The 14,980-nt window shown below is 36.8% G+C and overlaps 2 protein-coding genes across 2 annotated transcripts; one reads left to right on the top strand and one right to left on the bottom strand.

The window, feature by feature from the left end:
• Positions 1 to 657: 657 nt before the first annotated feature.
• LOC146161086 (tRNA-dihydrouridine(20) synthase [NAD(P)+]-like) lies at positions 658 to 7,271 on the top strand. Its single transcript, XM_083384708.1, has 13 exons — positions 658 to 1,100; positions 1,644 to 1,689; positions 1,832 to 1,923; positions 1,992 to 2,035; positions 2,111 to 2,171; positions 2,275 to 2,388; positions 2,973 to 3,130; positions 3,686 to 3,854; positions 4,656 to 4,792; positions 5,143 to 5,256; positions 5,969 to 6,059; positions 6,551 to 6,633; positions 6,879 to 7,271. The coding sequence occupies exons 1-13, from the start codon at positions 870 to 872 to the stop codon at positions 7,030 to 7,032; spliced, it is 1,494 nt and encodes a 497-aa protein (XP_083240834.1). The 5' UTR covers positions 658 to 869; the 3' UTR covers positions 7,033 to 7,271.
• Positions 7,272 to 9,015: 1,744 nt separating this feature from the next.
• LOC146161085 (phosphomannomutase 2-like) lies at positions 9,016 to 9,885 on the bottom strand. The gene has a single exon (XM_083384507.1). The coding sequence runs from the start codon at positions 9,863 to 9,865 to the stop codon at positions 9,104 to 9,106; it is 762 nt and encodes a 253-aa protein (XP_083240633.1). The 5' UTR covers positions 9,866 to 9,885; the 3' UTR covers positions 9,016 to 9,103.
• Between the last annotated feature and the right edge of the window lie 5,095 nt (positions 9,886 to 14,980).

Here is a 14,980-nt window from a genome sequence, read left to right as displayed (position 1 = left end):
GAGTAAATGCTCTCACAACACGTTTGTCAAAATCAGCTCAAAATCTTGTGTCGAGCACGAGCAATTTGTTGTGTGTCCAATGCGAAGAGCCTCCTGAATTACAGTTTAGCTAGCCAATTTGAACCGCTTTTTAACTTGTTCGGGTTCAGTTAAGGTTATGGTTTTGTCAAAACATTTGGTTCAGTTTCGGTTCGGCACGATAAAATCGTACAAAAAACGGTTTAAGTTCTGTTTTTTTTACCAGAAATAGTTTCGCAACACTATTCCAATACAAAAAATGTTTTGCTCTTTGCACAATTCCTTGGGGAAATTTATTACATATCGAATATAGAATAAAAAATCATGTTTAAAATTACTCTCTTTACTGTGCAGGGTGCATTTTTATTGGTAAAATAAAATTAGCTTTTTCCGCTGGTAAGCTCAAATAAAGCAACCCGGACAACGACTTTGATAGGTTTGGTATTATATTTTTATATTTATTTTTTTGCTATAAGTCAAAAACGACAATTTTTTAAAGCATTTCAAAAAATATATATAAAAATATTATTAAAAAATTTCCGAGATTCGGGATTCTTTCTTTCTCGCGAATCCGGGAATTTCCCGTCAAACATTCACGGCGAGAAAGTAGAAACCCCCTTACCCGAGTGATGACTGAAGACTGTGAAGAGCTCATAAAGAACGAAATGGTTGAAATATAACAGACTACATTACACGTCTACAAAGTACACACGTATTACAAATAAACAATGGAAACAAATGTGCACTGTGCAATTATAATCTTAGTTAACTTTTACTGTAGTAAAATTTGATTTCAAAATGCAACAAACAACAGTAACAAAAATTTGTTTTTTAATGTTTAGTTGCATGACATGGGGCTATTGACTAGATTTTGCAATACCGTGAGACATTCAAATGACAAAACCAGTAAGCAGTTACGATCATTATTGCTACTATTGCAAAATAAATACATATTTCCGATTGATAAAAGGCGATGTGATCTCTACAAAAACAAGGTTATTCTAGCACCGATGGTTCGTGTTTGCCATTTACCAATGCGACTTCTTGCACTGAAGTATGGAGCTGACTTAGTTTACAGTGACGTAAGTCGTGTGTGTATTTCAAATCATTGAAATCAAACATAGTTCGTAAAATATGAACACAGAACTACATGCTTGTCTGTCTATTTTTTGTTATACTGCCTTGGGCGCTGGTCTAGAATCCCACCACAGCATTGAAGCAACCCACAATATTTGGGTTAGGGTTTTGGTTAGTGTTTGGGCGAGGGTGGGTCAAGTATTATTATTTAATAATATTGCTTAACCTACCCATTAACGTTCACTTGAACCCAAATAATGTTTGCTGTGGTAGGATTTGAAACCAGCGCCCTGTCTTGCAATACATTGTTAATATACTCAACTACAAGGCATATATCTGAACATATTAAAACACATTTTATATCACAACTGGGATTATATTGCAAATCACACGTGCCATTCAAAATGGAATAAAACAAGTATAACAACTAAAAAATAGTTTTACTAACTGTTAAATAAACAGAACACATTTTTAACTTCAAAGTTTTTTTTTTTCAAGTTTGTATAATAGACAACGGTGTGTTTTCTAACATTAACCTGTTTTCTCAGGAAATATTTTCAAATGAGCTGAAAGAAAGCAAGCGAGTCATTAATGGTTTGTAGATTTTCTTATTCCACATGTATAAATGAACTGTTGAAGTTCTATGGTCCAAAAAGTTATATTTGTCAATTTAGAATATCTTGTGTTGATTTATTGTAAGCCCGTTCAGTGCATTCGCTTTACTATCCTTTTTTAGATAAAACTGGAACAGTAGACTTTCGAAGTAAGTGTGGCAGAATACTGTTTCAAACCTGTCCAGAAGAATGTGGAAAAGTTATTATACAGTTGGTAGGCCAGCTATGTTGGATTGTAATATAATTTATAGCAAACATAATGTATTGCTGTTATTTTAATAGGGAACAAACAATCCAACTTGTGCTTTACAAGCAGCAAAACTTGTGTAGGTTTTATTTTATCATTTGTTCCTGGCTAAGCTGTAAATCACTAGGCAAAGTAACTATTTTACATTGTTCAGAGAAAATGATGTGTTAGCTGTGGATGTGAATTTGGGATGCCCTACTCCCAATGCAAAGAAGGTATATATAACTGCATGTTTGTCAAAAAAAAAAGTATTATGAGAAGAGCGTATACCTAAAATGAGATAAGTCATATAATTTATCTGTTCTGTTTTCTTTTAAGGGATACTTTGGTGCTTTTTTACTTGAAAATCCCAAACTTATTGAAGAAATCTTAAAAACTCTTGTCAAAGGTCTCTCCATTGCTGTCACATGTAAAATTCGTGTTTTGCCAAAGGTAATATAACTTGTAATAAGTCATTTATGTTTTATCTATAGAACATAGGGGGGTAATACTTCATTGTCAAACATTAATACATATGTTTCTTGTGCTTTCTTCTGTACTTGTGGCCTTAAAACAGAAAAAAGAAAGTCTGGCCATGCAATTTAGTTCGTATAGTACTATTTATGTTATTTATTAATACTTTGAATAGTCAACTCAGCAAATACATGCCTAACAAGGAAACTGTACTTGAAGTACCTTATGAGTCAAAATGTAGCACAAGTAATATAGCAGTGTTTCTCAATCTTTTGAAACAACCCCCCCCCCCCCCCCCCCCCCCTAAAAAGATCAGACCTACTTTATTCCATTAGAATATATTTTTGCTCTGCCACTCCAAATACATCCATGCCCAACCAATCGTTTGACAAGCTCCGCCGGCTAGGTGCACAACCCAGAACTACTATTGTGGTGAATCATTAAATACTTTTGGAAATTCAGCAATAAATTATGATAATTTTCTCAATTCTAAGAAATGAAACGAATCAATTTTTAGCGAATGAATCCATTTCATGCTATCTTATATATCTTATTCAATCTAGCTCGAAGACACCTTGGAGCTTGCCAGGCGAATCGAAGGCAGCGGCGTGACAGCCCTTGCCGTCCATGGAAGATTGCAGCCAGAACGATACCGTGCGAAGGTTCGCGTAGACGAAATCCGAGCAATATCGGACGCCCTTACGATTCCGGTGATCGCTAAGTGCGTGCAGTATCGCCGAAACGGCGCGAGGCGTTGTCTCATCTGATGTATTTCTTTGTGTGTTTTGCCCGATCTTTGGCTGTACAGTATAGTACGACTGCTATATTAAAATTGGTAAAATCTGTCATCTCTACTTTTCTAAACGTTAAAGCGGACGCCGCAGTGGAATATAGACAAAAACATAGCAATTTAAAACCTTTTCGTATAAATATTTTACATATTCTGAAGACTTTGGATATAATGCATTAACTTACTGTTTGCTGTCATAGTCAAGTCATTTTCTTAATTCGCCTAACAAAAAAGGGTTACTTTTTGTCCCTAAAATATTAGTGCAAAAGTATAGTTAGTACTAACCACAATAGTTTGATTATAAATGTTTTCCGCTCAAAGCGTCAAAATTCGGAATGAATTGGAATACCGTTTTCAGGAGTTATAGTCCAAAAATAGTCGGCCTTAATTGCGCAACGAAAAACATAATTAATTTGGTAGCTGCTTAATGGGTTATCGCGTTACACCGCTGTTATTTGTATTGTAAAGCAAATTATTGTTTTGCAGCGGTGGCTCCAAAGAGCACATCAACTGCCGCCAAGACGCCGAGAGGTTTCGACAGGTCACCAATTCCTCCTCGGTGATGATTGCTCGATCCGCTCTCGTCAACTGCTCCGTCTTCAGGGAAGAGGGCCTGTTACCTCCTTTTGAAGTTGTGACGAAATTTGTTAAATTGGTAATAGCTCTCTATCGAGAATTTTCTTTTCGCCGAGAGACCAACATACGATAATAATATATTGATGGTTTGGAAATGATCAGTGATTCTCAAACTGTGTGCCGCGGTGTGCCTAGAGAGGTTCTCACAAGTGTAGTTTTTAACTTTTCCTAATTTAAAAAAAAATACCTAACGGCACGATAGACGGCAACCATGCGATATTTCAAATGCAGACTATTCATCAAATTATAAGTAATAATATACCGTGTAATTTGTAAGTTGAACGTAAAGTTTGAATTCTATGATTAAAGAGTGTGCCGTGAATTTGTTTATTTTTTTGGTGTGCCGAGGCTGGTGAACTTTTTTCATGTATAAACGCCATACCGCAGTGCTCTCGATAGTCGTAAATTCATAAAACTATTTCTGAGGGAGCATAATGGTTGGAGGTTGTAGTAAGACGTAATAAGAATATCAAAGCCCATACAGAAGTAGGTATCATTTTGGACGTTTCAAATAACTCTTTATTCATTTTCAACATGTTGAAAATGAATAAAGAGTTATTCGAAACGTCCAAAATGATACCTACTTCTGTATGGGCTTTGATATTCTTATTACGTATTTCTGAGGGATTAAACGTAAATTTAAAAAATCAAGTGGAATGCTGTCAAACTTTGTAAAAAGTAATACGATTCACGGGAATAGTAGCCGAATTTAAAATACATCTGCAACGTTTTTCGTTAACTTGTTTTACTCTCATGATACATATTCTTAACTGGTTTCCGAAAGGCCGGCTTTTCGTAACTTTAACGTGGCCAATTTCAGGCGGCGAAATACTACGGGCCGTGGTCATCAACTTATCACTGCCTGGGCAAAATGCTGGCCGAAATAAATGAACGGGAGAGTCGCATCACTGACGTATGCTCTCAACTGATGACGTGCGCGACCTACGGGGAAATGTGGTAAGTGTATTTTTTCGTTTTGAAACTGGAAATGTGTTTTTTAAACTGTGTAATACAGGCAGCTTTAGGGCGCACTTAAGCTTTTACCCGTTGTATGCGGAGTTGAATAAATTCGGGAAAGAGTATTGTTTGGTTGTGAAAATTTTTTATTTCTTAAATATTGAATTTGCCCTGCTGTTGTACCTTTCGTTTTGTGCGAGTCTAGGTGATGGTTTTTTATACGCGTGTTTAAGCAATTGTTGTTTTTTCAGAAACCCTAATAAAATAAGCTGGAAATCCGGCCTAAACTTCTACAAGTTAGGTTGTCAAGTGAGTGGCAAACAAAAGTAACCCATCTCTTAAAATGACAGCGCTTTGCTTGGCTTGCAAGAGTTTTACGAAAATCTTGGAAGAGACGAATCGGCGAAACACACCTACTGGAAGTCCGACATGGAATGCGTGGAAGTGAAGATTAACTTTAAGAGGTTTGCAAGTTGCAACCAACATTTTAATATTCGTGGCGCGAGTTGTTGTTTTGAGCTACAGTATGTTGGTAGGTTAGTTTGCCTAAAAGTACATCGGAACTATTTGGCATATTGAGATGACACTAAGAAAAATGCGCAACGTTTAATTTTGTTTAATTTTTGAAAGCCTTTGGCCTTGTTTTGTTAGTTTTTATTCCGCCGTAGTAGATATTTCACATTCGAACATGAAAGTTTGGCCAACACAATATAAAGGGATTTTTTGCTTTGCGCGAATCGATAACATCTTTGTAGCTAAATTATCACCTCTTCAACCTAAAACTTTAACAAAATAAACGTGTAGTGTTTGATCAATTATTTCTTTATGACATAGCTTTGTGACTTCATCTACGAAAAAGTTGATGCCCTGCCCAAACAAAAAGTGTAGATTCGCGTCTGTACCTCTATAAATAACTGCCCAGCCTTAATTTGTCTCGCGCCTAAGCTGATCAGAATTGTGCAATTTAATTTTTTAATCGTTCACAAAATTGAGTTGCGTGGTAATATATTTTACATACGCAGTTCAGTGGTTAATACAAATCTGTCAAAATTAAGGCAACGCTGCCTCGCGATAACGTTTTTAAAATACGAAAAATATATATTTGCTCCCTTTATAGAGTTAATAAATAGTTTATTTGTGACTTTTGGGATTTATGTCCAAAGTTATTTTTCACAGAAAATTTTTCAAAATAAAAGAAGCTAGTCCGATGCGATTACTGTATGAATACGCCGTAAAAAAACATATCCCTCATCCGCAGTATCATTTGGTAAGTGTGACAATTCTTGTCGAGTTCGATACTTTTTATATAATAATATAACTACTAATAGTTAAAAAGCGTTACAGAACAACTAATAATAGTTGAAACACATTACACACATCACGAAGTGGGCTGAGTGCTATATCACATTTTGGATTAGCGCTTCGTAGATTTTTTTTGCAGTTTTAAGAAAAACAGTTCTTCCGTATTGTACGCAAGGTATTTTTGGAGCCTTTTAAGACCTGATGTAGTAAATTTGCTGTAGCCAGAAAAACAAAAATAAAGTTATTACTACAATATTCGCAAAATTTGCCCAAATTTTGTTCCAGCCTTTTTAAACATGCAAACAATCATATATTGTTTTTTTTGGTAATTGTTGCTGCGGGTGCGCTGAGATTTATCAACTCTTTAGATGTTTATATTGTTGCAGTTTCGATCCTTGGGTATGAAAGTGTTTAAGGTATGAAGTGTTTACTTTAACACAAGTCGTTCTTTTTTAGATTTCTATGAGCACTAAATCCCTCACAGAACGCTACAGCTCTTATGTTGACTTTAATGGGAAAAGGTTTCGTGCCGTTACCTGGTAAGTGGTGCCTTGGTTTTTAAATAAGAACCATTAGATATAGAGGTGGTAGAATTAATTCGATACAGGATGTTCATCATATACGACCAGAGGTGTAAAATAAAATGTTTGACAACGTTTGTATAAAAGTGTAAGTTATATAGCCGCGACAAAGACATGTTTTGGAATATCACCTACGGTTATGGAACACTCACTATTCATTTCTTTATTGGTGAATCTCTCGAAGTAAAATCTTGATTTGTTAGGCAGAGAACGGACCGACTGGCGTACCAGGCGACGGCAGTGGTTTGTCTGCGTGAACTTGGATTGCCTGACAGTAGGAAACTGACCGTTTGGAATAGCGAGGGCGACGATGAAGAAGACGACGACGACAGTTCTAATTTGAGCCAAGCGGTATGACCGCATTGAATATATCTGGACAATATTCTAAATGAACACACTTCGGTTCATAACAAGTTGCTTATAAGAAGTAAACACACTTGAAACCAAGTCAGTGGGATTCAGTAAGAATACGAAAATAAACACATTAACTTGGAGCTATTGTTTTTCAATTGCCTGTTTTAGTTCGAATGTGAGTTAATCTTGCTATCAATGCGCAATTTCTTCATACGGTTGACGTCACTTTCATAAATATGAATATTCTATTCTTAACATGTTTGGTCTGATTATATCAACAGTGGCATAATAGAACACAAATGGGCTGCCTATATGATTAGGCTTGCCGTTTTTTAGAAACGTAAATCCGGGACGCATATCGAAATCTGTAAATAAACATAATGTAGACCTAATTCCAAAGAATTTAATACAACTAATTAACTTAACGGTGTTGCGGGCGTTTTATTTTTTGTCAGGGGGTATTTTCAGGGCCCTATTTTTAAGGGTGGTTTGTCCAAGTAATTTAAATTGTAACTAAAAGTAATTTTCAGTATTGTGAAAAAAAGGCAATCAGTATGTTATGACTTCAATTTGATTTGTAATGCTGAAAACCCGCGACATTTATCGATATAGAATTACTAACAAACGTTAAACTTTAAGTCGTAACAGCAATTGTTTAGACTTGCGTAATATTCAAACAAACAATACCGGCACCAAACTGCGTCATACGTGAAAAAAAATCCTTGAAAATAAAAATTGTTCAACGGTGACCGGTTTGCGACGGCACTCGCTTACTTTCCTCAAAAAGATATCTCCCAGCACCCGCCGGATGATATCCTCCATTCAAATTATATACTCACCACACACAACAAGAAACTAGCCCCAGCCAGCAACCTCAACCCCAGAAAAATATTTCTTAACACCCGCTGGAAAAATAATTAATTTATGTTAAAAAAATTTGCTTGACAGCCTAACCAATCAAAATTGAAAGGTAAAAAGTATTACTTGGTTTTGAGAAAGAACTGCTAAATGGCTAACTCACCATTTTTTACAGTTTTTATTTTTTTTTTTGTAAATCTCAAATTGAAAAATCCGGGTTAAATTGTTTAACCGGGCGGGACTGCCCGGCTAACCTGGGGCGTATGGCAAGGCTACCTATAATGCTGCATCATTTTACACCCTACACCACTAATTAAGTACAGTGTCATTGGTAAACTTTGATATTGACCTTGACAACTTAAATTTGTAGGAACATAATAAGACCCTGCACCTGTTTCTGTATTTGTAAATAAGGTTCGGGAACCTTTTTAGCTAATAAGGGAGCCATATAAGCCAAAAATTCTTGGTTTTATTTCTATGAGAGCCATATTATATTTTTTTAACATCTAGTTATGGCTTGCTTATTTTGTTCTCATTTAAACTTTTAAAGGGACACAACATGATATGTACCAAAAATAAGTTAACTAAGTTTCCGCAACTTTGATTACGGAGTTCCAGAGAAAGAAAAGGGCCTTTTTAATATTAAGCGATTCCTTCAAACAGGATAACAGTCTCAAAAAACCAACAAGATTCGCCCGAAGCACTAAAAATTTGCTATTATGTGTGTTAAAAAAGGAAAGCGGTCATGACTGTGTGCAGTTTTATTTGAGATCATGCTAAGAAATGATACTTTAGATTTTTATGCAAACTAGATTCTTTCATCAAAATAACCATATATGTCATCATAAAAGAGCCCCCGGCTCACTGCTTGCCCAGCTTTTTAAATATATATTTGTTCGAAGGCCAATAAACTTGCTCTACCCTAAATTAAAACTACTACACATTTTTGTTATGTAAATCGGTGAAAAAACAGAGCAGTTAGGAGGTATTACTTTTATTGCAAAGACACATGCCACATGTGAAATATATACTGTTATATAAAAGCATTAAAAAGCAGTAAGCACTTCAAAATCTCACAATGCAGATAAAGCAGGTACACAATTTGTACAATTTTAAAACTACATAATAAAAAAAACGCTGCTTTAAAATCATTAGTGCTGCAACTGCTTTAAACTAAAATTGCATAACATTTCTATTTAATACTTCCTTACGATAGTTAACCAATAGTCGAAAGAAGTTCTGTCACTTGTTTCCTAGTGTCATCAGGGGAAATTACTGTGTGGCCAATTGTACGATTGTCCGAGAAGATTTCATAGTCGTTTCCACCAGGGGAGGTTTTGTCTCCGAAGAAATGAATTTCTCTATATTTGTCCTTTGCAATATGATTCAAACAAAAACGCTTATCCCAGCCATTTGGAAAAACATCAAAACTGATTTGGCCACCGATAGAGAAGGTAAGCTTACAATCTGCAAATTCCTTTGTAAGTTCATCAACAAAGGTTTTTCTAATGTTATGCTTCTTATCATATTCTCCAAACTCTTCTCTCTCCTTTTGTGAACAACTTCTCCCGACTGGGCACACATTCAGCATGCCTTTGCGGAATTCAATGAATGTACCCCTTTTGGTTGGAAGTTGTAGCTTGGACATATACCCGAGACAATAGTTAATAAACCTTTGCAGCAGTTCATCCCCAAGATGGTGTTGAATGTTTTCTTCACCAATCAGTTTGCCATTTCGGTGTGCAACTAAACCATTTTCAGAAAATACATATTCATAGGATTCAATCACATCACTTGTGCTTTTTCCTATTTGTTCGGTGATTTTGTTCAAGTCAGAGCCTCCTACAATTCCGACAACAACTTTTTTCTTCAGATCATCCATGTACTCCTTCATAACCGGCAATATTTTCTGTCGTGGCAAAGTGAGGGTTCCATCAACATCAAAAAGAAGTAGAACTTCTTCATTTCTTTTAGCCATTTTTGCTAAGATATTTTTACCTACTTTAAAAAAGATAACCGGGTTTTTACTATTGGTTGGCTAACTACCTGCCAGTGAAAAAAAGGAAGACAGTCTGACAATTTTATGTATTTCACAAACCTCCTTTTATATTATTTAAATTAAACAAGGTAATTATCCTCAGGTCAAATGTCTCTGCCTAGTTAACAATACCTATCATTTAGTAGATTACAAGCCAAATACCTTCAACAACCTTACATATGCGCTGGCTTTTTAATGTAAAAGACGGACAGCCAAGAACTGGTCTTGCAGCTTTGGCGACGTGTTTTTAGCAACGCGTTTTTAGCAACGCGTCATTTTACAGCAGTTACAAATCCACGTTAGCTGCTTGTGATACGCTTCCATGCACTTTACGATTCGCTTCGATGCTCACACGAAAAAGCAACATGAGTTAATCCACAGACAAATGGTGATGGCGAAACCGCACATTTGACTGCATCAATTTCATAAGAAAAACGATGGAAACCTAAACTTGTGTTTATGAGCACTTTCAGATGATTAATATCCAAGGTTCAAATGTCGTGCGTCAAGCTACATTGATTCAAGCAAAACCACAAAGGTTGTAAAAGAGATCCAAAAACAACTTTATTCAACAAAAACAGAATACTATAGTTACGCAAAAAGCATCGTCAGTTCTGCTAATATACTACAAACACAACGAAACACCAAAATTATATATAAATAAAATAAAATAAAACTATTCAAAAGTTTAAAAAGCCAATAACAGAATTACAATACAGTTCAGTAGAGCTGTAAACCAATACTGACGTTAAAATGGCAAAATAAAGAGCTACTATAATAAAAGGAATCACAATGCCTGAAGCAAAACACCGCCAAGAAAACGCAAAGAAATTCTGAGATCGCGCAAAAGTAGGTCAAGAAAAGAGAAAAAAACGTAAGGTACAAGGATTATTTAATAGTGGGTTTAAATAATTAAATTGGATCTCTTTTACAACCTTTGTGGTTTTGCTTGAATCTTACGATATGGAGAAGAGATCAACAACTAGCAATGTTGGAGCAGGCTTAGATCCCAAAATTAACAAAAATAGTAATAATATTATTATTATTTCATCAATCAAGCTACATTGCTTTCAAATTATACAATTAGCGGCTGACCATTGCCTGAGATCATGAAATGCAAATTGTTATGCATATTTTAAACTACATACAGTTAGATGGCTACAAGCTGTTATCTTTATTAAGAAAAATGAAACTATTTTTAATACCTCTTTTGTTAACTTTACGAGTTTGGACCATAATAACCTGACAAAAATGCAAAACGGTTCAATTTAATCCAGTTTGCTTGTTTGAGCGTAGCAATGCCGCCATTTGATATCGGATCTGACCCCGAAACCCTTATATCGGATATCGCGGTATTCGAATAAAATGTCATTTATTCATTGGATTGGCCCACCAATATTTGTGAAGGACGGCTTTAATATCAGTGTTCGAAACGGCCCTGTATTCGTATTGCGAAACGATGAAACGAGTCTTTCGTTCAAGTTATCGACAGTCAAATGAACTCATAAGACTTTTAGGTCCCGAATCTAGTCATTTTTTGTGTTTTGTTCATTCAAGTGACAATAGATAAAGTCTTATGTCCCGGACGTACCTTACGTGACTGGATATTGTATTGCGCGTATGTTTCTCTTCGATATAAATTTTGCAAAAACACGTTTAATCAAGTAAATAAATTATTTAAATGTACGTCTATTTATTTTTTACTGTTATTCCAGTCTCAAGGAATAACTTCCAAAATGACGTTTTTTTTAAATAATTGTACGTTTACGTTAGCCTTAGGCCTATGCACTATTCATTGACAATAATTAGGCCTATATATTTGTTGAATAAAATTGGTTGCGATTATAATCATGTTCAACGTCAAATTTTGTCGTGATTTCTTTTGTGTTAAAATAGATTGCGCCAGTGTTTGCTAAACATTCTTACTAGAAATTTCAAAATACCTCCTCGTTAAATTTCTGATGGCGGCCTTAACTATAGCGTGAAGTTTTGTGAAGCTAAATAAGTCATCAACACGACAGTGAAGTGCGAACGTCCTGCATCTAAGGCACCGAAGGCTTTTATTGATGGCCAGAGGAAATGAACATCACTGTGAGCTATGAACAGCGTTTCGCGTTTGACACAGAAATACGGAGAACACTAACGCGGAAGCTATACCTTACTTACAGCCACAGACAGAAAATCGCGATAGGCTGAAGAGAAGCAATTTATGCTGCGCAATAAAAAATGCCGCTTGTGCTAAATTGTTTGTTTTTTTAATTTAGTAGTAGTTAGACATGAATTTGCAGCTTTTCAGGTGAAATGCTTTCAATAGAAAAGGCCATTTCCTAATGACTCTTTGAAATTTAGACTTAAATATGACCTTACAAATGATGGGCTGGTCTAAAACTTTTTGGATCCAGTCTAGCGGCCTTAGGTTACGACCGCGTTGCTTTTGTTCGGTTTCTAACATTTATTTATGGTCATTCTTATTGCGCATAGCGGTGTTGCCTATATAAAAGCTATTTAGTTGTAGGCCTTATTTAACGTGTAAACTATTTGTTATTTTTTTTATTTTTTAACAAAGAATTCGGCAGCTTATCATCATATGGAGACCGCTTGGAATTTTGTAAAATGTGGAATCGCTCAGCGGGCTTCGACCACTCTCACAATTATGGCGATAACAGCGTCTGGAATTTCTGGCTGCCAGTGGTCGGCTGTCTTCTGCTAAATCTTGTCAACTTTTGGTTCGTCCTATCGCTCGTACACTACGGCCATCATGCGGGAAAGTGGCACAAGGCTCGCCTAGCTAACTACGAGAAACTCAACCAGGGACTCATCTACGTTTTTGCGATGCTCTGCTGCGTAATCGGCCAGTTTCGCATGGTGTTCTCAACGGTCGAGCTCTTTATGTCGTCGCACTTTGCCGACGATCATATGTGCGACGTCATTGGCAAGCTGTCGTTCATTTTTTACCACTTGGCCTTTGCAGTCTCTTACGTTGTCTTCTGGCTGCGTCAGAACGTCTTCTACTCGCACAGCCTACTCTCGGAACGCTACAACAGGTACCTGATCTTTCTAAGCCGCGCTTCATTGCTAGTTTGCTTCGTACCAGGCATAATTAGCATCATTGTACACTCATCACTCGAAGCCGCGTACACGATCGTCGCTCACGGCTGCAAGCACGATATGAGGGCGAATCAGCTGCATATGTTAGCTGTCGTGCTTGTGGGTTTCGCCTTCACATCTGGCCAGTTGCTCTTCATAGGACTTTTTGTCTACCCGCTGAGAACTCAACTGAGAATGCGCCTGCTGAATACGATGCGCAGACGTCGAGCTGAATCGGCAGCGTCCTCGACACAACTGACTAACAGGATGTCTGAAGTAAGCCAGACTAATTCGACAGTCGCGTGCGAAAATTCACAGTCTGGATCTGTAGCCACTCTTCGCAGGCAGGGCAGGTTCAACAGTCAAAAAAACGCCAAAATCCGACACATCCTTACTCGATCTACGGTCGCCCTAACGGTCTCCTTGGTCTCTGGCATCACGCTCCTGTCGATTACTTACCATATCGTTGAAGATGTGCGCACCCGGCGCCTTGCGATCTTTCTCAACAGTGCCTTTCTCTTTGCCCAGGAATTGTACATCGTTTGCTCGTTTGACGAGTATAGGAAGATGCTGAGTTCGCCACTAAGATCATGCCATAGAAGCTAACCTTTTCGCGAAGATGAACCGGGCTCCAGCCATAATACCGAAATAAGAACATTATCAACAGCGGAATAAAACACAATTTGGAATGAGGCCAAAAAAGGACAAATACCTAATAGTCGTAAAAAGATCTAAATGGTTAGAATCATGCTTCTACAACATTTTACCTAACCCTAAATCCCACCCCTAAGTATAGATCACGAACTACCCTAACAATTTTAACCCTAGCCCAATTTATATCTCCAAACTGGGGAAAACAAATTCGGACGATTTAGATTTTATTCTGTCGTGAGTATATTATTGTGTAGCTTATTCCATTTGGCTTCATTATATCGTTGGTCACACTAGCCTACCGCGAATGACATCGGGTATTTGTTGCGATCCTGTTTTACTGTATATCGTGTTTAACAAATATAACTCACAACAAAATACAAGCTTGTTGCAACAGTAGTCGAATAGTAAAGGTTTTAATGAAGGGGCAGCCATTCTTTTTTTAGGCAGGAGGCTGTATAATAAAAAATGTTTTAGGTCAGGGTGAACAAAAAGCGTTCTGTAATACGCAAAATATGAAGTATTATTGTTGAATAAACCATCCTTTTTTGAAAAGCTGGCAAAAGCTGTCATATGTAGGTAAGTAGGCTGAGTCTTACAAGTGTAGCCTATTGCATTCAATAAATAAAACAAATAGTTGTCACAAATACATTTTTACCTAAATGTTCACTTCGGCCTAAAAAGTTTTAGGAAATTGGTCATTGTTGAAATAAATTGCTTGGTGGGCCGGCTCCGGCCCTATAGCCGTAGTTTGACCTGGTCTGATACGAAGTTGAGTTTATTGGGTTTTCGAGAAAGAAAAAACTTCCATTATAGGCTATTGACAACGAAGACTGTGTCGGGGATTATAGTTGGCGACACTGTTAACTGAATTAGCTAGACACGTTTCCGAGAAAATTAATTGTGAGCGGGGGACTTTTTCACTTTTGGCTTCGCGTGATCACTGCGTCAAACACCCTTTAGGAACTCTCATTCTTCCTATGTCCATGTGCACACCAAACACATTTGCCGATATATCTGAATCTTCTGTTCCTTATAAAATGAGTTTTGGTCCACTTTAAACAAACAGACATGTAACTAAATGGGTTCAGGTCAGTGGTTCTCTATCTGTGGTATAAATAGCACTTGTAGTTTGCGAGGGTATTTAGATCCTAGGCTATAGGGTTGCCATACGTCCGGAATTTTGGTGTTCAAACTGCGTCCGGGGGGAAACGCCAAAATATGCTTAAATGTCCGGAATTTTTTTTGAATTGTTTGTTGCGTTACGGGTAATAATTTCATTGTTACGTCATAAACGACAATACAGCGCTTTATTTG

The sequence above is a fragment of the Ascidiella aspersa genome, chromosome 3 (genome assembly GCF_963924565.1).
Source record: "Ascidiella aspersa chromosome 3, kaAscAspe10.2, whole genome shotgun sequence".
NCBI classification, from domain to species: Eukaryota; Metazoa; Chordata; class Ascidiacea; order Phlebobranchia; family Ascidiidae; genus Ascidiella; species Ascidiella aspersa.
Note: the sequence above shows the minus strand (reverse complement) of the source record. Positions and strands in the feature narration are given on the sequence as shown.